The 27,333-nt window shown below is 46.8% G+C and overlaps 1 protein-coding gene and 1 non-coding gene across 4 annotated transcripts; both read right to left on the reverse strand.

Moving 5' to 3' along the window:
- On the reverse strand, positions 1 to 25,873 carry HHIPL2 (HHIP like 2). 3 transcript variants are annotated; one of them, XM_039222227.1, is made up of 9 exons: positions 25,518 to 25,873; positions 21,952 to 22,604; positions 20,946 to 21,089; positions 17,146 to 17,477; positions 16,210 to 16,336; positions 10,026 to 10,171; positions 5,031 to 5,112; positions 1,860 to 1,942; positions 1 to 605 (listed from the first exon to the last, which is right to left on the reverse strand). In XM_039222227.1, the coding sequence occupies exons 1-9, from the start codon at positions 25,818 to 25,820 to the stop codon at positions 226 to 228; spliced, it is 2,250 nt and encodes a 749-aa protein (XP_039078158.1). In that variant the 5' UTR covers positions 25,821 to 25,873; the 3' UTR covers positions 1 to 225. The 3 variants fall into 3 exon arrangements, with proteins under 3 accessions (XP_039078158.1, XP_039078159.1, XP_039078160.1); XM_039222229.1 differs by lacking the exon at positions 1,860 to 1,942 and having other exon boundaries at positions 472 to 605; XM_039222228.1 differs by lacking the exons at positions 5,031 to 5,112; positions 10,026 to 10,171.
- On the reverse strand, positions 19,011 to 19,117 carry LOC120224009. Its single transcript, XR_005526445.1, has one exon. It is a non-coding gene; the product is annotated as a U6 spliceosomal RNA (small nuclear RNA).
- Positions 25,874 to 27,333: the final 1,460 nt, after the last annotated feature.

A 27,333-nucleotide genomic window follows, 5' to 3' on the forward strand; every position in this document is an offset into this window, starting at 1 on the left:
CAAGTATTGATTTATTACTTTGGGTTGTAGGCATTTATAAAACAGAAGACATGCAGGGGGGGTTTCAAAGAGGCTCACAGACCAGTGCACACAGTTAGCCAGGTGCACTGGCTATGTGGGACCTGGTCCATTCAGATAGCTAGACTCCCGTGGGGAGGATCACCGCCCCGGCCCCAAGGCGGGTCCCCTCTGCCTGTGTCCCCCTCGCCTCCGGCTCCAGTCCATCTAAAGCCCACGATTAGCAGTGAGAGCTTCCACAGGGCGAGGCGGGTCTCCCCTGGCACTTCCCCCCACCAGCCACCCTGACAGAAGAGGCCCAGGGAGACCTCGGCCAGCTTGGCCCCGCTGGGCTGACCGCCTGACCCCGCGACTCTGGGTTTTCCGCCTCATCTTCCTCTTGCCCTGGGGGCCTGGGGACCACACTCTGGCTCTCTTCTTTGTCCCAGGCCCTCGAAGTGTCTTCCTGCTGCCTGCTGCAGGCGAAGCTGGCTTCTTAGAGGGGCCTTTCTGAGATGAGGTCCGGTCTGGCCTGGAGGCTGAAGTTGCATTGGAGAATTTTCTAGCAGCTTTCTCCGACTGCTCCTTGAGCAAGTCCAAGACTGTCTCTGGGAAACGAACATTTATTTAGTGAGAGACAGAAGTCCTGGAAGGTAGCTGTAGGGGAAACACCACCCAGGAAACCTAGGACTGTGTGGGGTTCTTCAATATAAAGTCTTTAGAGGGGTGCCTGCTGGCTCAGTGGTAGAGCATGTGACGCTTGATCCTGGGGCTGTAAGTTCGAGCCCCACGTTGGGTATAGAGATTATTTAAAAATAAAATCTTTAATATATATAAATTATTGTGAAATTAATATTTTTAAAGTTCCCTTAACTGGCTTTGATATAAATATATTACTTTTTTTTAATGTTTTTATTTATTTCTAGGAGAGAGAGAGAGACAGCATGAGCAGGGGAGGGTCAGAGAGAGAGGGAGTCACAGACTGAAACAGGCTCCAGGCTCTGAGCTGGCAGTCAGCACAGAGCCCAATGCGGGGCCCGAACCCACGAACCGCGAGATCATGACCTAAGTGAAAGTAGGACGCTTAACCGACTAAGCCACCCAGGCGCCCCAATATATTACTTTTTTAATAGGGTCACTCCACTGGTCCACGGCTCTGGAATAGAATCCCTCCTGGGGCGCCTGGGGGGCTCCGTCGGTTAACCGTATGACTCCCGCTCAGGTCATGATCTCGTGGTTCGTGAGTTCAAGCTCTGAATCAGGCTCTATGCTGAGCACTCAGAGCCTGGAGCCTGCTTCAGAATCTGTGTCTCCGTCTCTCTCTGCCCCTACCCTGTTCACACTCTGTCTCTCTCTCTCTCTCTCATGCACACACACACAAAAATAAATAAGAACATTAAAAAAAATTTTTTTAAAGATAGAACCCCTCCTCTATAAGTCTTTCCTGAATCCCCACCCTACTTGCTCTCGGTGTCCCCTCAGTCTCCTGGCCATTATACCAAAACCTCAACACTATATTTATTTCTTCATCTGTCTGCCCTACATTTGCCTGAGCGCCTGAAGGTCCAAGTTCACTGCTGTAGCCCCAGGGATCAGCACCGTGACTGTCGCAAAGTCAACGCTAACTGAACAATGCCGAGTGAATGACAACTGGATAGAGGACAACAGATGTCCGCAGAAGCAGGTGCCGCCCGGTATGCACATCCAGTATACACAGATGTATAGACTGGGCCACGAGCTTCACTCCTCAGAGCAGCAGCCCTCAGTGGGGAATAGACTGGGAGAACTGGAGTGTGTTTGCAGAGGGCACTGTGCCTCGGTCTCAATGCCAAGGCCTGAGCCTGAGACCAAGACGGACTCACTGGCGAGGGGCCTGAACTGGACCCGCTTACTCCTGGTTTTCACCGGCATTGCTTTGTTCTCGCACTTGCCTGGCGGTGCTCGCCTAAAAACAGATAGAAAAAGTGAGGACAGGAGGTTCTGAAGATGGGACCAGGAAGTCAAGGTCACCAGAAGGCATACATTTGCAAGAATTGGATGCAGCTCTCCTTTATCCGTGACGGGGCAGATGTAGCAGGAAATGCATGATGCACTCAGATTAGAAAATGAACAAGGACACAGGAACGCCACAGGCTCTTGAGACAAAGGGCAGTGAGGGGGCCTGGGGCCCGGGCATGGTGACAGACAGAACTGAATTCAAATCCTGGGAGCCACAGGCAAGTAAACCTCGCTAAGTATCAATTTCCATATCTATAAAACAGAGAAATTAATAGTATCTATCCTCGTTGGGAGGTGGGGGGGATCAAATAAGAGTTGTGTACTTGGCACGCCATAAGTGATTGATAAGTCACTTTTTAAATTATTTTTTTTTTTTATGTATTTTGAGAGAGACAAAGGGAGCAAGTGGGGGGAGGGGCAGAGAGAGAGGGAGAGAGAAAATCCCAGGCAAGCTCCACATTGTCAGTGCAGAGCCTGATGCAGGGATCAAACTCACAGACTTCGAGATCATGGCCTGAGCCAAAATCAGGAGTTGGATATTGGATGCTTAACCGACTGGGCCACTCAGGAGCCCTAAAATTATTTCTTAAACAGATTTTTTAAGAAAAAGGACACTTGGAACAGTGCCCAGCACATAACAAGTGCCCCATGATGATGATGATGATGGTGGTGGTGGTGGTGGTGGTGGTTGAGGTGGTGATGGTGGTGGTTCCCTTTGAAGAGAATCCTGTCGAGACCCCATGGCACAGCCCCTTAAGTGTTGCCAGCCTCTCTGCCTATGAGAAACAAATTCCGAAAGTGCTGTCCCCTGAGTGCATCTTCTGGAATAAAATGGACCCTGGAGGCTAGGAGCACTCTGCTTTTCAGAGCAGAGGTGGACCTTTCCAGCCAGGCCTCACCACCTCCACCTAGGACTCCCTTGCTATCACCCCCACCCCAGGTGGAAAAAAAAACAATTGTATTTATTTAGCAGACACCTACCTAGTGCATGGGCACTGCACTCATGCTTCATAAACATAACTCACTGAAACTTCGTAACAACCCTAGGAAGTAGGTGCCATTATTAGTCCCATTTTACATAGGGGAAACTGAGGCACACGAAGATTAAGAAACGGATGCAAGGTTGTACACCTGGTCGGTAGCAAAGTCAAGTTTCACAACCAGGCACCAGGTCTGTAACTCTGAAAGAAGGGGCAGGAGGAAAAGACGGAAGGAAGGAAAAACAAGAAGCCCCATGGAAGTAAGTCAGCGGCCCCTCAGGAAGGCTGGCAGGGGACAGACTGGTACCAGGACAGGCTACAGACGTAAGCAGGGCGGGATCTGGACCCGCTGCTGGAGGAGCTGGGAGTCTGTACAACTCAACATAATAACTGAAGTGACTGGGAAATGCAGAAATGACTGAGCCACGAAGACAACTACCCGGGGCCCCCTCTGGCTGGCTGTGCCTTGGGTGCCGTAACTTAGCCCAGCTCGGGTGCCTTCCCTGCAGAGTGAGGCTCTTAGCCTGTCTCGTTGGGATCCTGTCGGCTTTACCTGAGCGCCTCGCTGCCAGGAGCGCAGTAACAACAGTCAGCGTCAAGCTGAGAGAGAGCTGAGGGAGTCAGGATGCCTTCCATGTGGAACAGGCTTGACACCTGGTCTGTGATGACCTCTGATGGGCGCTCCCAGGAGAGAGGGGACCTAGACTGTCCCCTAGCCAAACCGGGAAACTGTCAAGGGAACGACAAAGCAATTCACACAGGAAACCTAGGAACGGAAAGAGCAGCACTCCTAATGGCCACGCCCTGCCACCTGAGGCCCCTGAAAGATGCTGGGTTTGGCCCCGCTCGCCCCGGGGGTGTGCCTGTGGCACACCCAGGAGTGAAGCTCGCCCAGTGCCTGATGCGCCCCTGATGCGTGTGCCATTGGGAGAGCGCCCAGGCCCAGCCTTGGGACTGGGCTTCTCCTGGGAACTCCAGGGAGCACTGAGCGCCAAGCACCCGAGCACCGAACCAGCCGAGAGCCCGCTCCCAGATGGAGCTGCGCTGGGCCTCGCTCCTGAGCCCGAATCCGCAGCCGGGTGCCTGGGCCCCGTGTCCTCTGAACACCACCCGACACAAGAGTAATGTGGCCTCACAGGGACGTTTCCCTCTGTGGGTCTGTCTTCAAGGTGACTCTTGTGGAGCCTTTCTTGCCTTGGGGTGGAATCTGGAGATAAATCCGTGTCCTGCCCCAGGTGCGCAGGGTAGATCCGCTGCTCCCAAGAGCATAGGACCACACTCAACACCCTCACAGATGGGAAGCTGTGTGGTGGCTTTTCCCTGATTGGTTGCATAGTCTCTGAGCCAGGTCGGCAAAAGAGCAGAAGTAAACAGTATGGAATCCACCAAGTGAATGACTGCTGCAGAAAGGGTCAGGTAGACACGAAAGACACTAAACAACCAGTTTAAGATATCTGCCGAGGACCTTGAGCCCTCCACCAAACCCAGGGGACGAGGCAACAGTACTTACTCAAGTGGTCAGAAGCACACACCCACTGTCAGATGATCCAGACAGAAGGTTCCAGAAGCATATTAAAAAACAAACAAAACAGGAGCCACAGGTCTAGACCAGTCATCCCTTCTAGAAAGGCTTGAGATCCTCATTTCTATCCAGAGACCATTTCTCAAATATTCCATAGTTCCTACAGACACGTTGCCCTACACATCCGTTTGCCCGATCTGCCTTTTATCTAAAGCACAGATTTCTTCATTGATCATCTCTGGTAATTCTTGGGGAGTCAGGATATTTTTAGGATCTGCCATGAAGATAAGGGCTGATAAAAATGCATCAAAGAGAGGAGCCTGGGCGGCTCAGTCGGTTGAGCATTTGACCCTTGATTTTGGCCCAGGTCACGATCTCACAGTTTGTGGGTTCGAGCCCCACGTCAGGCTCTGCTGGTGGAGCAGAGTCTGTTTGGGATTCTCTCTCTTTGCCCACCTTCCCCCTCAAAATAAATAAAAATAAATAAAACTTTTTAAAAATGCACCTAAGAAGGAAATGAGACCAAATCTCACCTTGATGGGTCAACAAACTTGTAAATAGATCCATGTGGTACATAGGCACTCGGGTAAGAGGTGGCCAGGAAATAGAGCTCCCCTGAGGACGCAGGAACAGACAATCAATAAAAGGACAAAAGTCAGGGCCGAGACACAGAGCTGGGTGCACAGGAAACCATCTGCTTGGGGTCGAAGCCCTGAAATGCAGTGAGCCCCAGGAAGGGAACCCCGGAATCCTGTCACTGGGCCATCACTGGATTGTGAGCTCCAGAAGGAGAAAGTCCTTCTCTGAGCTCCCAAACTCCGGCTGAGAGTGCACCCCAACAGAGGTACATTGCTGTTTACGTTCGCTGAACCAAAGGTTTCCCCTTTGTTCATCTCTTTGCTGTCAGAAACTTTGCCCTCACCAGTCTCCATTTCCTTCCCCATGTCTTTGCTACTGATAAGCATTCTCTGTGAAACTCTGAAATAGCCATCTCCAGGGTAAGGACCACTGATTAGTCACCTCACGTCGCCCCTTCTTGAGTCCACAGGCGCCTCTCCCCATTGCCCCCACCCCAGTCTTGCTTTTCCATTTCCACCTTCCTATTTGGTCTTTGGGTCCCTCGTTTCCCTGGACCCTCCCACTCTTCAGTCTGTCCTCCTGGCCTTCTCCACACCCCCGAGAAGTCACCTCTACCCACGGTCTCCCTCAGCTCTTTGAGGAGGAGCCCCTGTCCCTCCCATTTCCTCCCGTTTGAACACTCTCTGCTCACAGTAACTACCTCACCCCGCCTCTTCTCACGCTTGTCTGTGAGGGAGAGGATAGGATAGGGTTGACGAGAACAATGTCGGAGTTGGAGCCTCCTGGCTGATTTCACCAGACGTTGTCTTGGGAAATCTCTCAACCTGTGTGACCCTCGCGCGATCTATTCATTTGTAAAATGAAGCCAGTGATACCTCACATGACTATTGGGTATTAAATTAGAAAGTGATGATCAGCCATTACTCTTACCTTCTTACCTCTTTACAGCGTAACCTCTGTACCACTGCCCTGAGCTGAATTCACTTGCTGTGTGTAATGCTCTCTCTCAACTTCCTAGAAGTAAATGTCTACTAAACTGCGAACTAGAAAAGCCTAGAACAGCTCTGAGTTATTTCAGCAACCTTCTTCCTTGAATGCGTGGAGGACAGTGGCCAATGCCTTGTGCCGGATGTGAGGCTTACGGTCTTCACAGAGCACCCCCTCCCTGCCTAGTAGACTTTGGATTTTGTGTACCCATCAACTGTTTGATCATCTTGCCCTAGAGCCAGGCTGCCTCCTCTGATCAGACACCCCGGGCACTGTCCATCAGATAAAGGAGGCGTCTATCAAGTGTCTTCATGTCCACAGAGTGCCCTCAGGAGCCCCTCAAAACCACACAAAGAATTCCTGCTCTGATTGAACACCCCACACTGCACCATATTCTCTACACAACACCCGTTTGTGTAAATTTTATGTCCTAACCATGCCATTGACTCCCCACTGTATTTTTAGGGGAAAACAGTGCTAGAAGCAAATTTCTGTAATTTTTTTATAGTTTATTTATTTTGAGAGACAAAGAGAGAGAGCACATGTGAGCAGGGTAGGGGGCAGAAAGAGAGAGAGAATCCCAAGCAGGCTCCATGCTGTGAGCACAGAACCCGACTCCGGGCTCAATCCCGGGAACCGTGAGATCATGACCTGAGCTGGAATCACGAGTCAGGCACTGAACCAACTGATCTACCCAGGCGCCCTCCAACTGACATTTTAAAAATAGATTTTAGGACAAAATAGAACTACACACACAAAAAATGATAATATGCCATGTAAAAAAAATTCATGCGATGTAAATTTACTGCAAGCATGAGTTCTTCGACCAGCCCTCTTGACCATGCACTTCGGTGATGGACATTCAGAGACCCCGCCCATCGGGACCCGGCAATGAGCAGCCCCGTGCCCACCCCGCCCTCCGCGGATGCCAGCTGTCAGCTAGAACAGCTGGGAAATACCACAATAGGGAAGGCAGAGCTCCGGTTCAACCAACAATGACGTGTCTACAGATGGTGACTGATCATAAAATCATGAAACACTCGGATCTAAAAACACGTCTCTAAGTGGGGAAGGCTATGACATGAGCAGAAAATCTGAATCACTCCGCGCAAAAACACAAGCGCAAACAACCCTGGAAGAAAATGACTTGGCCTTGAAAACAGCCTTCCTGGCTTCAGGGCCGTCTTGGGCAAAGTCTGGCTCGGGAACACCCTGGCAAGTCCACTCGATAAAATTCAGCCAAGGACACTTCGTCTTGTTTGCCAGATGTGCTGACTAGTATTCAAAACCGGCATGTTTTCTCCTGCGAGAAGCTTAGGGGCACAGCAAGCCAAACCACCAAAGCCAACCGTGGAAGACAGCAGCCCAGGATCCCAGGGCAGAGACGCCCTGGGGCTTTAACCTTTGGGGAGCGAGAGCTCTGGCCTCTGGCTGGAGGGGACTCCAGCCTCCCTGGGGCATCAGCCTCCAGGACTCCCCCTCTCCCCCAGGCCTCTGGCTTTCCCATCCCCCACTTTCCACCATCTCCCTGTCTGTCTGTGGTTTCTCTCCTTTTTTATATGTTTGGACTTCCAATTTGGAACTCACTTAGACTTTGCTCTATTAGGAATGCTTGAATCCTCTAAAATGTCCTCTGCTCCTCTAAAATATTCATCTCAAACTAGTTCTCATAAGCTCGGAAAAGGTCCAGGAGCTGATTAGGTTTCTTTGTGTCTTGCTCAAGCCAAGGTCTTGCACAGGCACTGTAGGGCTCAGCGCAGAAAGAAACCCAATATTTAGGAAACCCTCAAGGCTCTGGTTTACACTCACAGAGAATCCCAGTTCTGGAAGGGTCCTTGAGAGACCATTTTATTCTCTTCTCTGACTTGGAGCATGGCTAGACGCCCTGCCCAATACCGAAAAGATCACAGGCCCTGTTCCCCTCACAAAATAAAATTAAAATGTAACATAACATAGGTAAAGATGAAACTCAAAATCCATTTTCTGATTACAAAATTTGGGGAAGTTGGGGCGCCTGGGTGGCTCAGTCGGTTGGGCATCCGACTTCAGCTCAGGTCATGATCTCATGGTTCATGGGTTAGAACCCCACGTCTGGCTCTGTGCTGGCAGCTCAGAGGCTGGAGTCTGCTTCAGATTCTGTGTCTCCCTCTCTCCTTCTCTCTCCCCACCCCCCCACTCACACTCTGTCTCCCAAAAATGCATAAATGTTAACAAAAAATTTCTTTTTCAATGGAAAAACAAAGCTTGGGGAACTTTAGTAGAGCCGAGTCCCTCTCGGTCTTTGTCTCTCATATGTGCCTACATGCCTTGCTTTGCTGACGTCCTTAACAAAGACCTTGTCTGTCTAGCGAATAGCCTCCCACCTAGCTGTTTACCCTTCCCCGGATCTCTCAAGAAAGAAATTCTCCCTTGTTCAGTGACAGCAGTTACCCCACAGACTCCTGGCAGGGTCAGCAAAGAGCACAGCCCGCCAGGGCCGATCACCACCGCCGCCCCCGCCCAGGCAGCAACAGCAGGACAAATACCAGGGCCCACGTAGTCTGCCCCATGGCTGGCAGTTCCTGTGGCTGCAGAAGAGAATGAAACCAGGGAGGAGGAAGGGGATCTCCTTCACGGTCAAAGGACCGAAAGACCAGAGTGTAAGCCTTGATTTGCTCCCCTTTAGTCAGTGTGGGCCCCAACCCAGAAGGGGTAGGTTGGCCATATTCAGTCTGTCGCCTCATTGGACAAATAGGCTTAATAATCACATTATGGCGGAAATGACTAAGTAACATAAAAAATGTAAGGTGCTTAGGATGGTATCCAGTACATTATAAAAGTTGATTAAATGGTAATGAAAATAGGGGCGCCTGGGTGGCTCTGTCGGTGAAGCATCCGACTTCAGCTCAGGTCATGATCCCATGGTTCCTGTGGGAGTTTCACAACAGGTTCTGTGCTGTCAGCACGGAGCCCACTTCATATCCTCAGTCCCCAACTCTCTCTGCCCTTCCCCCGCTCACATGTGTGCACATTCTCTCTCTATCTTAAAAATAAATAAACACTTAAAATGAAATGAAATAAATGAAATGAAATGAAATAAATGAAAGGAAAGGAAAGGAAATAAAATAAAATAAAATAAATAAAATAAAATAAAATAATAATCCAGTCCTGATGAAATGTGTGCTTTGGACTACCAGGCTAAAAGACGAAGGAGAAACAGGCAATTATAGGTTTCTGTTGCAAACCACAAGGCCATTCTCGACCCTGACCTTCCTGAAGGCCAGGCAGAAAATTACCACCAGCTCCCAAACAAAAGTCTGTATAGGGTAAAAATAACTAACCCTTACCAAGTGTGTCTACTGTTCAGGGCACTGTTCTAACTGCCTTATGTAGTAATTCATTTAATTCTGAAAACAATCCTAGAAACTAGTACTATTATCCTTTCTGTTGTATGGCTGAGACACAGAGAGATAAAGTAACTTGCTCAAGGTCACACAGCTTTGGCAGTTCAGACGTCAGGCAGTCTTGGATCAAATCATTGTAAATTAAAAATGCGTAATGGTTATAAAAAGAAAATAAAATAATTTTTAAAAATAAATGGAAGTGAAAATAGAAGTGGTAGTTGTTATCTAAATGAAAATAACAATAATAGTAATAATAATTATTTTTTTAAAAATATTTTTATTTATTTCTAGGAGAGAAAGAGAGACAGCGTGAGCAGGGGAGGGTCAGAGAGAGAGGCAGACACAGACTCTGAAATAGGCTCCAGGCTCTGAGCTGGCAGTCAGCACAGAGCACGACGCGGGGCTCGAACCCACCAACCACGAGATCATGACCTTAGCGAAAGTTGGATGCTTAACCGACTAAGCCACCCAGGCGCCCCAATAGTAATAATAATTATTATACTAAATATTTAACTCACAATGCCTGTGATGATTTAAGTTCTGGTAAGCAGAAACAGAATAATCCTGTATATTTGTTACCTGCTTCATCTTCAGCAAAAGAGATGATAAATTTGCTATAGGTGTTGATCAGCCCTGGGAAGGCACAGGATTCAGTGCTGCCCAAGCAAACGTCCCGTTTCTTCCATTTCTTGGTTTTCCTATCTTCCTGCAAAGCCATAAGTCGACTAGATGAAAAATAAAACCTTTATTATAGGAATCCATATTTCCACCCTGCAGATATTTTTCATCCTGGAAACAAAGAATCTCTGAGTACTAGAACTGAGTTTCCCATACGAGATCAACACCTAGCCTCTCCCAAGAATCAAAAAGCTATTTTGAGATACCTTGGTCACCTGCTTACACGAGATGGGGAAACTCATCTTCTATTATAGGAGGAGTCTGGTGCCGGGTGAAATCTGCATCACTACAAAAAGCTAATCTAATTTCTATTAGTTTGTGACCTTTGACTAGTCGCTCAACTGGCTAAGCCTCAGTTCCCTCATCTGTAAAATGGGGAGTGGTAATAGAATTTACCATGGAAAAAAGTTGCAACGGTTAAGTAAGATAATATGCATGAATGTCTTCCCAGTGAGCCGGGCATATAGTAAGGGCTCAAAAACTAGTAGCTATTTTTGTTGTTATCATGTCTATATAGTAGCAGGTATAGATGCTTTAATATCCCTCTGTCATCTAATGGAGCTAATAGCAGGTTTTTAGAATAAAAGGAAAAGGAAGATGGCTATACTAGGGTCTCACATGAAACATTTTATGGAAACAAGAGATGTTCAACCCAGGTGATTCTGGTGCATCTGCTTTGACTAAGAATCACTGAATATCAACCAAGTGATATGTAAGTGGATGGAGTTGTGGGGAAAACATAAGGAACAATTAAATCCTAGAGATCTAACAAGTGATGATAAAAGAACTAACTGATAATTCTAACTAAGAATTACTAACTCTACCCCACCTCTGGAACCAAGATTTGCAGGATGACAATATTACCATCCTTTCTAATCAGGGTGGGTTAATGGGCCAGATTTACCCTCCCATCTTAAACAAAAACCTAGACCTAACAGAATGACAATAATTTTAAGTTTATTTGTTTGTTTTGAGAGAGAGAGAGAGAGAGCAGAGAAGGGGCAGTCAAGTAGGCTCCACACTGTCAGCACAGAGCCCAACACAGGGCTCAAACCCATAAACTGTGAGACCATGACCTGAGCCGAAATCAAGAATCGGATGCTTAGCCAACTGAGCCACCAAGGTGTCCCCTAGAATGATGGCTTTTGAAAGACACCGGAGGGGCACCTAACTGGCTCATTCAGTGGAGCATGTGTCTCTTGATCTCAGGGTCATGAGTTCAAGCTCCACATTGGGCATGGAGCTTACTATAAATAAATAAATAAATAAATAAATAAATAAATAAATAAATAAATTTAAAAGACATTGGCAATCAGACAACAAAGGGTTATGTTCCCTATGAGATGGGAAATGAAGAGGGTACCCCAAAGTTGTGCCAGCTTACTACCTTGAAAAAGTTTCCAGCTTGAGGAAGGAAAACACAGGCAGAGCCAGAAGACTCCTTGAGTTGAAAAGACAGGGATAAGAGTGCAGGAAGACCTATCCAGGAAGAGTCTTCAGGGCAGATATTGGAGAAAAGAAGGCAGCACAGAGAATAGGTTCCAGAGATCTGCAAAGTGTCCCTCTTGAGTATCCATCAGTATACTTAACAGCACATACATGTGAGGAAACAACCTAAATCAGGGAAAAAATTAGAAAGAAAAGCACCTGGCACTTACTCAGGGTCAGGCACAGTGAAGGTATAATTCACAGGGCATTGGGAAGATTTTGTAGGAAAGTCCTGCCTCGATTTTAAGGAATAGATCTAGAATAAGCACCACATTGGTCCTACATAACAAATACTAACAGCAAGACTTGAAAGAATCAGACTATTTCCAAGTAACTGAACTGTGTCCCAGAACAAAGCTCAAGAATATTTATGGAGACACAAAAAATATTCAGCACCCCCAATGTTAAATTTACAATGTCTGGCATCCAATAAAAAATTACTAGGCAGGTAAAGAAGGAGGAAAGTACAAACCATAATGAGGAGAAAAATCAATCAAAACTGACAAAGAATTGACACAAATGTTAACATCAGCAGCGAAGACCATTAAAACAGAGATTTTTACTATGATTTTATATGTTCAAAAAGTTAGGGGAGCCTGGGTGGCTCAGTCAGTTAGGCGACCAACTTCAGCTCAGGTCATGATCTCACGGTTCGTGGGTTCGAGACCCACGTCAGGCTCTGTGCTGACAACCAGCTCAGAGCCTGGAGCCTGTTTCAGATTCTGTATCTCCCTCTCTCTCTGACCCTCCTCTGCTCATTCTGTCTCTCTCTCTCTCAGAAATAAATAAAACATTAAAAAAAGTTAGAAGAAGCATGGGAGATACACAAAACACCCAAAAAGTTTCTAGAGATTAAAAAAAAAAATCAGTGCTTGAGATTTAAAAACAAACACTGGATGGAATGAATGGCAAATTAGACACTGTAGAAGAAAAGATTCATGAACTGAAGACATAGGAATAGGAACTATCCAAAATTAAACACAAAAAAAACAATAAAATTTCAACACTTATAGATTGTCAGTGAGCTGTGGGAAAACTTTAAGCAGCCTAGTATACACATAATTTGTGTATAAAATGAGAAGAAAAAACAGAGTGGGGAAACAGAAAAAATAATTGAAAAATTGCAACCAAAAATTTTCCAGATTTGATGTAAGCTATAAATTCACAATCCAGTAAGTTCAACCAAATCTAAGCACAAGAAATATGAAGAAAACTACACCAGCATATATCACAAAGAAATTGCACAAAACCAATGATGAAGAGAAAATCATAAAAGCAACCAGAGAAAACATGGCAGATTAAATATGGAGGAACAAAAATATGGAGGAACAAATATAAAGATGACAGGAGATTTCTCACTGGAATTAAGACAAACAGAATATAATGAACAATATTTTTAAAGAATTAAAGAAGGGGACCTGGGAGTTTCAGGCATCCACTAGTGACTTCGGCTCAGGTCATGATCTCACGTTCATGGATTTGAGCCCCACAGCTGCACTAAAAGTACAAAGCCCACTTGGGATCCTCTCTCTCTGCCCCCCTCCCCTGCTTGCTCGCTCTCTCCCTCTCTCAAATAATCTTTTAAGAAAAGAATTAAAGAAAAAAAAGGTCAACATAGACTTCTATATCTAGCAAAAATATCTTTCAAAAATGAAGGGAAAAACAACACCAAAAGCAGAAATAATTCATCACCAATGGACTCATCGTTCAAAAGATGTTAAAGGAAATTCTTCCAGCATTAAAAAAAAATGACATCTGAAGGAAATATACAGAAAGGAATGAAGAGTATTGGGAATGGTAGCTATATTTGTTTCTTACTGCCACTGTAATACACTACCCCTACGTGGTGGCTTAAAATAACCCACATTTATTCTCTTACAGTTTGGGAAGCCAAAATCCTGAAGTGGGTTCCACAGGAGCAAAATCAAGGTGCTGAAGGCTTTAAAGGAGAATCAATTTCTTTGCCTTTTCCAACTTCCAAAAGCTGTCCTCATGTCTTGACTCATGGTCTCATCACACCGCTTCTGTTGTTAACACTGACTTCTACCTCTTCTCTCTTCAAATTTCTGTCTACCTCCTTCTTCTAATGATATTTGTGATTACATTTAAGACCCACCTAGGCAATCCAGAGTAATCTCCCAAATCATATACGGTACATTTGTGGCCATAATCAAACTAAATTATAAATCAAATAGCAGAAGGATCTCAGGAAATCTTCAGATATTTGAAAACTAAATAACACACTTCAAACTAACTTGTGAGAAAATAAGCCAAGGGGAAATTAGAAAATATTTTTAAATGTTTTATTTATTTCTGAGAGAAAGAGGGACAGCGTGAGTAGAGGAGGGTCAGAGAGAGAGGGAGATACAGAATCTGAAGCAGTCTCCAGGCTCTGAGCTAGCCATCAGCACAGAGCCCAATGTGGGGCTCGAACCCACGAACCGTGTGATCATGAGCTGAGCTGTAGTCGGACGCTTAACTGACTGAGTCACCCAGGTGCTCCTATTTTTAACTGAATGAAAATGAAAACACAATAAACTGAAATTTATGGGATGCTGTTAAAGCAGTACTTGAGGGGAAATTTATAGCACTAAACATAGGTATTAGAAAAGATGACAATCTCAAATCAGTGACCTCAGTTTCCATCCTGAAGGGGTATAATGCTATTTGAATGTGGACTTTGGTTAGTTGTAAATGTATATCGTAAACTCTATGCCACCACTGAAAAAGAAAAAAAAAAAGTACAACTGATATGCTAAGAAAGGGGAGAAATGAAATTATATAGAATGCTCAAATCCACAAAAGGCAGAAAAGGAGTGGAAAGACAAAAAATAGGAACAAAGAACAAGGGCAACAAATAGAAAGCAGTAATGAGTATGGTAGATTTTAATCCAATGACATCCATAACCACTTTGAATGTTAATGGTCCAGATGCACCAATTAAAAGAAGAAATTATTAACAAACAAACAAATAACTGAGATCTCCACAGTGGATCAAAAACCAAGACCCAACTATACATTGTCTATAAGAAAACATTAGGCCTGGATGGCTTCACTTGGAAGAAACGTGTAAGGAAGAAACAATACCTCTCTTTCACAAACTCTTCCAGACAACTGAAGAGAAGACACTCTCTAGATCATTCTACTAAAGCTGGCATTACCCAGATGCCAAAATCTGGCAAAGATATTCCAAGAAATAAAAACTATATCTCACTATCCCTCCACGAACAGAGATGCAAATTTTTCAAACAACATGCTAGTAAAGCAAATCGAACAGTATGTTAAAAGAATAATACATCATGACCAAGTCATGTATCTTCCAGAAATGCAAGATGGCTTCTTGCCATTGATTTAAAAAAATCAATCAATGCAATCCATTATGTTAAAAATGAAAAAAAACACATGACTCTCTCACTAGATGTAAAGGGGCATTTGACAAAACACAACAGCCATACCTAATACAGACTCAGTGAACTAAGAATGGACGGGAAACTTCCTCACCTTCTAGAGAACGTGTACAAACACCTACAAAGGACATCATACTCGTTGGTGAAAATGGAATGCTTTCCCCCACTTCTATCCAATGTTGTACTGAAGGTTTAAGATGAAGCAATAAGTTGATAATAAAAGGCTTGCAATCCAGAAAAAGAAAAGTATCTATATTCATAGACAAAGTGATCTTCTACATAAAAAATCCAATAGAATCTACACACACACTCACAAGCCAATAGAACTAGTAAGGACTTGACAAGGTAGCCAAATACAAGCCTAATACATACACACACATACACACACACACACTTACAATATATATAACAAATATATAATAAATATAAAATAAATATACAGTAAAAAACTGGAAAAGCCCAAAATAGGAGAATAGATTGATAATTTGTGGTATTCATGCAATTGAATATTACAAAGCAATAAAAAACTCCTGATTACATGTGACAACAGTGATGAATTTCACTGGCCTTATGGAATGTCAGAAGCCATACATGTACAAAAGGAGAATACATATATATGGTTCCATGCGTATTAAGTTCCAGAAGCAAAATTAATGTGTGATGGGAGTGGTTATCTCTGACTGGTGGGCATACGTGTGTGTGTGTGTGTGTGTGTGTGTGAGTGAGTGTCAGAGAGAAAGGGGTGGTATTGACAGGCAATAGACAAGAAGGAACTTTCTAGAGTGACATAGAACATTCAGCATGTTGACATATTTACAAGTGCATATATTGTAAAACTTTATCCAACTGTGCTCTTAGAGATTGCATCTTACCACATGTAATTTATATCTCAATACAAATGTTAAATTTTTTTTAAAAAATGAAGGGAGGGGCGCCTGGGTGGCTTAGTCGGTTAAGCGACCGACTTTCGCTTAGGTCATGATCTCGCGGTTCGTGGGTTTGGGCCCCGCATCGGGCTCTGTGCTGACTGCCAGCTCAGAGCCTGGAGCCTGTTTCAGTCTGTGACTCCCTCTCTCTCTGACCCTCCCCTGCTCACGCTGTCTCTCTCTCTCTCCTAGAAATAAATAAAACATTAAAAAAAAAAAAAGTATGAAAAAAAAAAATGAAGGGAGACATTAATTCTTTCTTACCCACTCATGAAGTCCCCAAAGATGTAGAGGCCATTGAGATTTGGGGATTCACACCCACGGTAGACATATCCTCCAGTGACTGACTTCCCCACTGCATGGCCATAAGCGTAGATTGGCAGAATGTCATCTGTCCAGGAACAAAGAGAGTATTGTGGCTAAAAACCTGAGTGCTTCGAGGAAGAAGATGGGGTTTTATAATGCAGTTGCCTGACTGAGTGGAGAACACTCGATTTCTTGGTCTTTGGTAGGGCAGGCAGCAGAGATAATCATGTTAATTTTTCTCAACAGACCAGCCACAATATTGGTGAGCTTCCCATTTGACTGGTCGCTGCAAGCAGAGAGGAGGCCAAAAATTCCCCCACCTAAGAGGCAGTGACCAGGTAATCCACACACCTCATTTTACCCCTAGGCTGACATGGCAGACACTCAACTTTAATGATTTGAAAAACTTGTCTGTAAGAGGTTCTGTAAGACTCCTTTGTAACCTAGAGGGACAAAAACACTAGTGACAAGGTACACCAAAGCACACCTTGATTATTGATGTTTAGGGATTATATATCGACTATAGCACTTGACTATATCTAGAAGGTCATTTCAGTGCGCTGTTCCAATTGGGAAATAAATTAAAAACCTACAGCCACCAATTTGCCTCTGTGAGTGGTCCTCAAGACAGTATGCCTAAAAATCATGTGGGTAGTTTATTTAAAAAATCTCGTTTCCTAGGCCAATCCCGCTCCTTCAATCCACCCAAGATTCAAATGCGTCAGGTTAAGAAGCACTACCCAGCATGCTCCAGGCCAACGCTATAACCCATAGGACAAAAACAAGGGCGCCTCAACGACCCTGCAGGCAGAACATTCCCAGGTTTTCTTCCCCCACCTCCACCTCCAATCCCCTCAATTCATTCAAGAAATCGCCCAGAGGCTTCCTACTTACTCAAAGAGGCATTGTGACAAAGTTTTCGGTCGTAACATTCAAACCCTTCCTTTGCCCTCCAGCCATAGTTTCCGCCTTTCACAATGATGTCAACTTCTTCAAACCTATTCTGTCCCACGTCCCCACAGAACATCCGGCCTCGGCCCTGGCGCGTGACGGGGTCCCCCCGGTCCACGGCACAGCGCCACATGTTTCGGATCCCGTAGGCATAGACAGCAGGGTGGGCCCCTGGCTCAGTGACAAATGGATTGTCCCGGGGGACTCGGTACCGCTTTCCATCTGAGCCTGGCCTGTTCACATCGATCCTTAACACTTTCCCCAGCAGGGAACTTCTGAAAGAAAGAGGGCCGGGAAATAGGCACAGATTCAGTACCCAGAAATGGGACTGCTGGATCATTTGCTAGTGTTATTTGTAATGTGTTCACAGAATCTCCATACTGTTTTCCATAGTAGCTGCACTATTTTTCATTCCCAACAACTGTATGCAAAGTTCTCCACGTCTTCAGCTATGCCTGCTATCTTTTGGAAGTGGGGGAGCGGGGGACGGGGGTAATAGTTATCCGAATAGATACGAGGTGATATCTCATTGTGGTTTTGATTTGCATTTCCTTGATGATTTGTGGCATTGAGCATATTTTCGTATGCCAGTTGGACGTTTGTTTACAAGATGAGAAAGTTCTAGAGATCTCCAGTACAACATTCCCTATAATTCACAATATTGTATTTACACTTAAAAATTTCTTTCAGGGGCACCTGAGTGGCTCAGTAGGTCAGGCGTCTGACTTCAGCTCAGGTCATATTTCACAGTTCATGACTTTGAGCCCAGCATCAGGCTCTCTGCTGTCAGTGCGGAGCCCGCTTCAGATCCTCTGTTCCCTGCTCTCTCTCCCTTCCCCCACTCATTCCCTCTCACCCCCTCTCTCTCTCCTTCTCTTTCTCAAAAATAATAAATAAACATTAATGAAATAAAAACATTTAAAAAATAAAAAATTTTGTTACACTTAAAATCTTTTAAGAGGGTAGATTTTATGTTAAGTATTCAGACTTTCAGACTAAATAAAATAATAAAATAGAAAATAAGGTAAAATAAAATGTCACAAGACCAGAGACCACCCAGGAGGACCTACTGATTGTTGATGCCAAACAACTGTAGGAATCACTTGGGGAGACATAATCTTATACGCACACACATGATATTATAAATATATGTGTGATACTCATATATATATATAAAGTTATGTCTATACAATATATATATGCAAAATGTTAAGATTTGCCAAGGTTTGGCTTACAGAGAACTAACTACCAGGCAAAAGTTTGATGTGATCCTGGCCCACGTGACCCTGAGCAAGCAAGCTGTTGTTTCAGTTTTTAAAATGTTTTCGATGGAATGGTTTTTCTCAGGTTTGTTTTAGCACTATGAAGTTTAAAAGAATTTTTTTAATGTTTATTTACTTTTGAGAGAGAAGCAGAACATGAGCAGGGAAGGGGCAGAGAGAGATGGAGAGACAGAATCTGAAGCAGGCTCCAGGCTCTGAGCTCTCAGCCTGACACGGGGCTTGAACTCACAAACCGTGAGATCATGACCTGAGCCGAAGTTGGACACTTAACCAACTGTGCCACCCAGGCCCCGTGAATTTTTTTTTAAGTTTATTTATTTTGAAATAGAGACAGCGTGAGTGGGGGAGGGGCAGAGAGGGAGGGAGGGAGAGAATCCCAAGCAGGCTCCACACCGCCATCGCAGAGCCCGATGCAGGGCTCGAACTCTCTAAGTCATGAGATCATGATAGTGGGGCTGAAATTAAGAGTTGGACACCTAACCGACTGAGCCACCCAGGCACCCCTGAATTTTTTTTTTTTTTTTTTTAATACAGAAACCCTTCACAGATTTGCACTTCATCCTTGCCCAGGGGCCCTGCTAATCTTCTCTACAGTGTTCTGACTTCAGTATATGTGCTGCCGACTCGGGCACCAATAGTATGAATTTTTAAACAGCTGTTCTGGGGGTGCCTGGGTAGCTCAGTCAGTTAAGTGTCCGACTTCAGCTCAGGTCATGATCTCACAGTTGGTGGGTTCGAGCCCTGTGTTGGGCTCTGTGCTGACAGCTAGCTTAGAGCTTGGAGCCTGTTTCAGATTCTGTGTCTCCCTCTCTCTCTGACTCTCCCCTGCTCACACTGTCTCTCTCTCTCTCTCTCTCTCAGAAATAAATTTAAAAAATTAAAAAAACCATAAACAGCTGTTCTATTCTTCATATAGCACTGTGGTCACAGAAAGAACAGAGCTTGTAGAGAGGCTCTGCTAGCAACTGTGGTCTCTGGGCCTCAGTTTCCACATTTGTAAAGCAGAGGAGAGAAACATTACTTTGCAGAGTGGTTACAATGTAAGGGTTAAAGGAGGTATCTTGTATGTAGCCTGTAAGGCAATTCCCAGCACATGATAAAGGCATTTGACAAATGTTAGCTCTGGATTCTTAGAACTTTAAAATTTTATTACTAGGGATAACAAGATTCAAGAACTTGATGGTGCGGGGCGCCTGGGTGGCTTAGTCGGTTAAGCGTCCGACTTTCGCTTAGGTCATGATCTCGCGGTTCGTGGGTTCGGGCCCCGCGTCGGGCTCTGTGCTGACAGCCAGCTCAGAGCCTGGAGCCTGTTTCAGTCTGTGACTCCTTCTCTCTCTGACCCTCCCCTGATGCAAAGGGAAGAAAGATCACGTGACTTTTTTAAAAAATATTTTTATTTATTTCTAGAAGAGAGAGAGAGACAGCGTGAGTAGGGGAGGGTCAGAGAGAGAGGGAGATACAGACTCTGAAATAGGCTCCAGGCTCCGAGCTGGTAGTCAGCACAGAGCCCGACGCGGGGCTCGAATCCACAAACCGCGAGATCATGACCTAAGCAAAAGTCGGACGCTTAACCGACTAAGCCACCCAGGCGCCCCTTGCGTGACTTTTATTTAGGTCAGCAGAACCCTCACTGGGTTCTCTTGCACCAGATTCTCAGAGTGTAAATTCTGGTTCTGCCACTTGCTTGCTGTGTAGCCTTGGACAAGCTACTTTACTCCTCTCTGCCTCTATTTTCTTGGCTGTGAATTGACCATCATAATACCTACACTTCATAGGACTCATCCATCCTGTAAGTATTTCTCAAGTGCCTGACCATGCCAGGCACTATTCTAGGTGCTGGGGATATAGCAGTTAACAAAGTGGATAAAAATTCCTGCCCTTGTGGGATGTTAGAATTACATTCTTTTAAAAAATGTTTATTTATTTATTTTTGAGAGAAAGACGGGGTGGAGATGGATAGAGAGTGCAAGCAGGGGAAGGGTAGAGTGAAAGGGGGATAGAGGATCCACAGTGGGCTCTGTGCTGACAGCAGAGAACCCGATGTGGGGCTCAAGCCCCCGAAACACAAGAACATGACCTGACCTGAATTCGGATACTCAATCAAGCCACCCAGGTGCTCATAGACTTACATCTTAAATAGACACAAGATACTCACAACAGCACCTGACATGCCATAAGAATTTTGTGTGTCAGAATATATATATGTTAAACATTCTGGATTCATCTCTACATACCATTCTGAGAGTTACACTGTGCATCCATAATATTACTTAACCAAAACACACGTGTGCCTGAGATTTATAGGGCAGAAAACCAAACGATCCTCCCACTTGCCTCAACAGACGGAGGCTACATCTTGTAGTAGGTGATTTGGGTTTGACCCTCTGCAAACTCCATCTCAGCAAAAACGTACCAAGGGCTCACCCTAAAGGGACGGGGGCCCAGATCCAACCAGCTTACTTGTTCTGAGCATTTCCGAACTTGCCGAAGGGATCCCCGGCCTGCCCTCCGTCTCCGGTGAATATGTACATGTAGCCGTCCACACCAAAAAGAAGCTGTCCGCCATTATGATTTGAGGCCGGCTCTTCTATCTCCAAGATGACTCTGGAAGGAGAAGAAACGATGCATGAGGCTTTGATACAAGCTGAAACTACATCTGCTTGAGACAGAGAAATGACTGGTCCCAGCCAACCATGATCTGCTTCCGTTTCCAAGGTCACAAAGCTTGGAGCTCTGAGACACCTCTTGTTTCCCAATATGACTCCTTGATGAATCTTCTTTCACATCATGATTTCATGAACTGTAGACACAGCCAGGGTAGAAATCACTCTTTTAGGGGGCTCGGCCTTACTCTCTGCTCTACCAGAGCTCTTAACCCCTTCCTTTGCACAGCTCACAGGGATTAATCAACCAGTTCTCCATGCTGTTTTCAAACCCCAAGCCTGGCTATATAGGAACAGAGAGACCAGGAAGAAAGAAAAGAAGGAAAAAAGGCAGAGTGGTGGAGTGGAAAGAGCATGAGCTTGGAGTCAGATAGAATTAAGTCCTTTGTCTGACTGGGCATTGATAGATTTATGGCCTTGTGGCACAGCTTCCTGTGAGGATAATTCTCAGGTTCAAGGTAAAGGACCTGGAATCCAATAGCCACACAATAATCAGAGGCCACTATCATGTTTAATATATCGATTTTATCTGTAATCATTTCTCAAGCCCTTATGGCTGCTGGCCATTGCTTACAAACCTGTAAAAACAACCAAGCATGGTTCTGATTAGGTAACTGTAAGGGACAGCTATACCTCACGAAGACCCTTGACTCAAAAGTCTAACTTGTCCATCCTTGTTATTCAACAATGACTCTTTGCTAGTGGCTTTAAAACCAGAAATCTCCCTTTATCATCTCCGAGGACAGACAGGCATTATTTGGGGACACAGCCCAAAGTTGCCCATTCTCACGGGCACGTCTCACCTTTCCGATTTGGGGTCAGCCTTGTTGGGATCAGCCCGAGAAACCTTCATCTCACTAATCCGGATCTTTTCTACCTTCTTCTTGCCCAGACATGAATAATAAATATAGAATTTGCGGTTGCGGCGGAATCTGGGATGAAACGCCAGTCCCAAGAAGCCTCTCTCATCCCCTACCCACGGAGTAGTCAGTACGAGATTCTTGAGGTCTAAAAACGGTTGTTCCAAGCGACTCCCATCAGGTAGATAGACCCATACCACCCCCACCTGCTCGGCCACAAAGAAGCGATGGGTGCCGTCGCCAGCGTGGACCATGGAGACGGGGTTCCTCAGCCCATTGGCCACCTCGGTGAGGCAGAGCTGCAGGCAGCCCCGATGGTCCTTGGCCACCACCCCCAGGTTGCGGTTGAGGTGGTCACTCCTCAGGACATTAGGGAAGCAGTAGTCCTTGTCAGGAAGGTTGAGGAGGTGGCAGAAATGGGCACCATCCTTCTCATGTGTCTCCCGGAGGCGGCGGTCATTGGTCAGGAGGGAGATGGCTGAGTGGCAGCTGGAGTGGAATGCAGAGCAGTAGTCAGCACAGAGGCCTGGAAGGTTCCGGAGGGGCGTCTGAGGGTTCTCCGCATCATAGAGATGCGCTGCGTAGGGTGAGCACTCCTAGAAAGAAATGGAAGCTCAGCTGGGAGTCAGACTGGCCACCGTGGGGCTCATCCCAGTTTGTGAGCAAGCAGAAGGGAAATGGTCTAGGAAAGAATCTGGATTCTGGAATTTCTATTACCAACTACTGATGAAAGCCCTTTTCTGGGACCACCTTTTCTAGCCAGTTAGCTCCCCTGGAAGGCAAACAGAGGGGGAAATCTTTCATGTTCACTGTACTGTCTTTGGCATTTTAATTTAGTTCTTGACACTTAAAGTTTTCGTAATGATGAATTTTTTTTAAAGAGTACCAAATTTCTCCATCTTTCCCTTTAGTGTAAATGCTGAACCTGTAAGGCTTTATTTCTTTATCCAGATCTGAAGCAATGTGCAGAAGTTTCACATTTGTTAAATCTGGGTGGTGGCTATATGGTGTTAATTTTCCGTGCTTTTCTGTATGGTTGAAATACTTTATAGTTAAAAATGAAATTACCAAAATGGACTCCCGGAAATTAGGCATCTAGTAATTTCTTCACTTGTTTATGAAAAATCCCAGGGCACCTGGGGGGCTCTTTCAGTTGGGTGTCTGACTTCGGTTCAAGTCAGGATCTCACAGTATGAGTTCGAGTCCCGCCCTGGAGCCTGCTTCAGATTCTGTGTCTCCTTCTATTTTTGCCCCTCCCTGGCTCGTGCTCTATTTTTCTCTCTCTTTCTCTCTCTTTCTGTGTGTGTGTGTGTCTCTCTCTCTATCAAAAATAAATAAAAACATTTTTAAAAATTAAAAAAAAATCTTTAAGTGCTGGGGTACCTGGGCGGCTCAGTTGGTAGAGTGTCCAACTCGTGATTTTAGCTCAGGTCATGATCCCAGGGTTGTGGGATGGAGTCCCAGGTCAAGCTCTCAGCTCTCAGCGCAGAGCCTGTTTTGGATCCTGTCTCCCTCTCTCTCTGCTGCTCACAGGCTCTCTCTCTCTCAAAATTAAACATTAAAAAAAATAATAGATCAGGATGAGATAGCAGTGACCAGGGCGGGCTGTGAGACGCTCACCATGGGACACTCATACGCAGAAGTTTAGAGTCTGCACCCTTGTCTCTACTCAGTTATCTCAGGATATTGTTTCTCTAAGGAAAACAAGGCCCAGGATGTCTCCCCTGGGAGTCGGCACCGCTCTCTCACTGGGGACACGAAGCAAGAAGCACAAGGGCTCTGTTCTAACGGCACCTCCACGTGCCCCGGGCAGAAAACCATTAAGTAAATGGCTGGTGCTGTAGTGAATCTGCCTTTGGCAAATATGATCAAAAAGGCAGGAGGCTCAGAGCCTCAGCCTCTAGATTTGTGACCCCAGCACTGCGACCGTAGGCAAGTTCTTTAAAACTCACGACTCCTCCGGGCGCCTGGGTGTCTCAGTTGGGTTAACATCTGATTTTGATCTCGGCTCAGGTCATGGTGTCATGGTTGGTGAGTTCCAGCCCCACACGGGGCTCTGCACTGGCCACTTGAAGTCTGTGTGGGATTCTCTCTCTCTCTGCCCCTCCCTCACTTGCGCTCTCTCTTTCTCTCTCTCAAAATAAATAAACTTAAAAATTCATAAAATATAATATATAAGTATAATATATAAAGTATAAACTTAAAACCCCCTCCTGTCGCCTCACCAGTACAATGCGGGTCTCAGCAACTGCATACACTGCGTGTGTGCAGAAAGAAGGAGGAGGGGCTTGGGAACTGTAATAAATAGGCTCGAGTAGGTTATTCGGATTCCTCCAACCCCTGGGACAGGAGAGCTGCTGAATTTGGCTTTCTGAAACCTCACCGAACAGGGCACGCGGGAGGTCAGAGAGGAGGAAGGTCTTTACCCGACGTATCTCGGAAATTAATAGTCTTACTGTGGCTCCTAAGAGCCCTGCTTCTGCCCCAAATGGTGATCCTAGAGTTACTTCTGGAAACTCTGAGGTAGGAGACTGCAGCCCCGGGCGATGCCACCCAGGTGGCTGGCTCGCTGCTGTGCCCCCTGCCCGGGGGTGGGGGGTGGGGGGTGCCGGCGCTGCCAGTGCGCTCAGTAGGAGAGCCTGTAACCGCGCGGATGTTGCCCAGGGGGGTGTCAGATCTCTGATGGGCGGGGGCTTCCTGCCTCGTCGCCCCCAGCGCGTTATCGGAGCCCCCACCTCCGCCCCGCGCCGGTTGGCAGCCTCTTTCATCTGCTCTCCAGTGCGACGGTCCCCCGCGCCCTGAGCACCTCTTTCCAGGTGGTGCGTGCAGCCTGCACCGGCCGGGGGCGGGGCGGGGGGGGGATGCTCGCCAGGGATGTGGAGTTTGGCCCCTGGAGAGCCCGAAGAAGCAGAACCTCCTTGCCTGCCAGGGGCTCGAAGCTCCCTCAGCCCGGCTCCAGGATGGTGGGGAGAGCCCATGCCCCCCAAATCATCCACCCCGGAGGCCCCTGGCACAAAGACCCCCCCCCAACGCCCCTCCACCTCCATCATCACCCCGGAGACCCCCTGGCACAGATGACCCAGACCAGGACCCCAGCAGGTGCCTCCACTCCCTGCACACACACCCCCTCCCCGTGACCACCACAGATGTGCACTGTGCCCCTTCTGCCAGCAGCGGGGGGGTGGGGGTGGGGGGGGACCCAGACAATGCAGACCTGAGGGCTCCAATAGGGACACCCACCTCCTCCTCCTGCAGGAGATGAGACAGCAGGAGGGCCAGCAGACCCCAGGGGAGACCTTGGAGAGCCAGTGGAAACCCACGCCAGCACCCCTGGCCTCCCAGCACCTCGCAGGGACCAGGGCTCTAAGGTGAGGCCGCTGCCAGGTGAGCTTCTACAGGGCCGGGTGCTCAGGGAGCCCTGAGCCCAGGACCCGCGCCACCAAGCCCAGCACCCCGCAGTCCGCTAAGCCGCCACCCTCACAGCCCTGTGGGGTTAGGCTCAGGCCCACCTGGCAGAGGATGTCCTTAATGTAGCCGCCACACAGCTCGTGGGCCCCAAGGTCAAGGTAATCCATGATGTCCCTGTACCGGGCAGCGAGGCGGTGGTCCTTTAGCTGGTCACAGCAGCCGAAGGACTCGTAGTCTGAGCAAAAGTCGAGGTGCAGCGGGGGCTGGAAGGGGGGCCCGAAGTCCAGGCACTGGGGGTGTCCCCGCAGCAAGCCCACCTGGCCTAACAAGAATGCGAGCCAGAAGTGGAAAATGCCAGAAGAGGTAGGGAGCCTGTGGGCCCGGGGACTGGGTTTCCTCAGCATTTTGGGCTTTGGGGAAGCCTCAGGCTGCCGCCTCGCTCAGGTTGGCTCCCTGCTGAGCGCTGGTTCCTCCCTCTCTCCAACCCCAGGGTGTTTTCTTCCTTCCTCCCCCCCCTCCCACCAGGTTCCCCGAGGTGGTTTCTGAGCACTGTCCCTCCCTACTGCTGAGTTAGTGGGGTGTGTGGCCTCTTAGGAAGACGTACAATGATGTCAATGGCCAGCGTGCTGTGATTCATTAAAACTGCAAAGAATTCCTGCAGTGGGGGTGTGGGGGGGCAGGAAATTCATAATTTGTTTACAGTTTCTTCACAAGCTAGAGAACACCGCATATTACCCAGCCCCAGACGTCAGACTGTGCAAGGGCAAGATCCGAGAGAGTTCCTTTAGGCTGAAAGGTGCCAGCTGGAACTTGGGTGTGGATTTGGGCAGATGGGGGGGGGGGCGGTAGGTAGGGGGAGCTTATGGTTCCTGAGATCTGGAAAGCTCCATATTTGCAGTGGCTGCAAGAGAGGACATTCCATGAATCTTGGATCCACAGCAAGGGGCAAGAGGGAAGGAGAGAGTGAAGAAAAAGGAGGGTACGTGGCTTGGTAAAAACAAGGGGTCAGCAAAGGCTTGTCGGGACGGTGTCCTTGGGACGCACGGAATATCTGGGGTCTTTATTTTTGCCAAACCCATACCTGCTCTCACACTTCCTCACTTAGTAATGTTACAATATTAGCATTTAAGAATGCAGTTTACTTTGGGGCGCCTGGGAGGCTCAGTTGGTTAAGCGTCCGACTTTGGCTCTTGTCGTGATCTCACGGTTCATGGGTTTGAGCCCCGCCTCGCGCTCTGTGCTGACAGCTAGCTCAGAGCCTGGAGCCTGTTCTTCCTCTCTCTGTACCTCCCTCTCTCTCTGACCCTCCTCTGCTCTCTCTCTCTCTCAGAAATAAAAAAACATTTAAAAATTTTTTTAAAAAAGAATGCATTTTACTTTATACATGTTCCTTGCACATGACAGGCCTTTGATAAATATTTCTTAAATGAGTGGATGAGGGACATGGTGCCCCAAACCCAGATGGAGGCATGAACCGAGGCATAAACCTGCAGAGGCATTAGGTTCTGAGTTCACTTTCCTTCTGGACCTTTCCATGATTCTCTATCCTGAAATTTCCTCCCTGGCAAAAAAAAGTTGCCCTTTGAAATGCAAATGAAATCAAAGATTTTTCTTGGCCTTGATGTATTTCTAAGGAGGGATCCCACTCTCCTCTCCAGTCTTTCCAGGGTGTCATCAAGAAGGGGACCAGCCTCGGTCCATCGGGTGTGTGTTCACAATGCTGTGGATCGTGAAGGCCCAAAATGGCATTTAAAATACAAACACACACATAGGGGTGCCCAGGGTGGCTCAGTCAGTTAAGCTTCCGACTTCAGCCCAGGTCATGATCCCTCGGTTCATGAGTTCGAGCCCTGCGTCGGGCTCTGTGCTGACAGCTGAGCCTGGAGCCTGCTTCTGATTCTGTGTCTCCCTCGCTTT

Source organism: Hyaena hyaena, unplaced genomic scaffold (genome assembly GCF_003009895.1).
Source record: "Hyaena hyaena isolate Hyena2069 unplaced genomic scaffold, ASM300989v1 scaffold_1086, whole genome shotgun sequence".
Lineage (NCBI taxonomy): Eukaryota > Metazoa > Chordata > Mammalia > Carnivora > Hyaenidae > Hyaena > Hyaena hyaena.

Excerpts from the sequence above, each read along its gene's own strand:
- HHIPL2 (XM_039222227.1), bottom strand. The coding sequence starts at position 25,820 with ATGCTGAGGAAACCCAGTCCCCGGGCCCACAGGCTCCCTACCTCTTCT. Across the intron at positions 16,337-17,145 it reads TTGTCACAATGCCTCTTTGA|ATGACATTCTGCCAATCTAC; the intron begins GTAAGTAGGAAG and ends GTTCCTGGACAG. Across the intron at positions 1,943-5,030 it reads AAGTTTGTTGACCCATCAAG|GCGAGCACCGCCAGGCAAGT; the intron begins GTGAGATTTGGT and ends ATCTGTTTTTAG.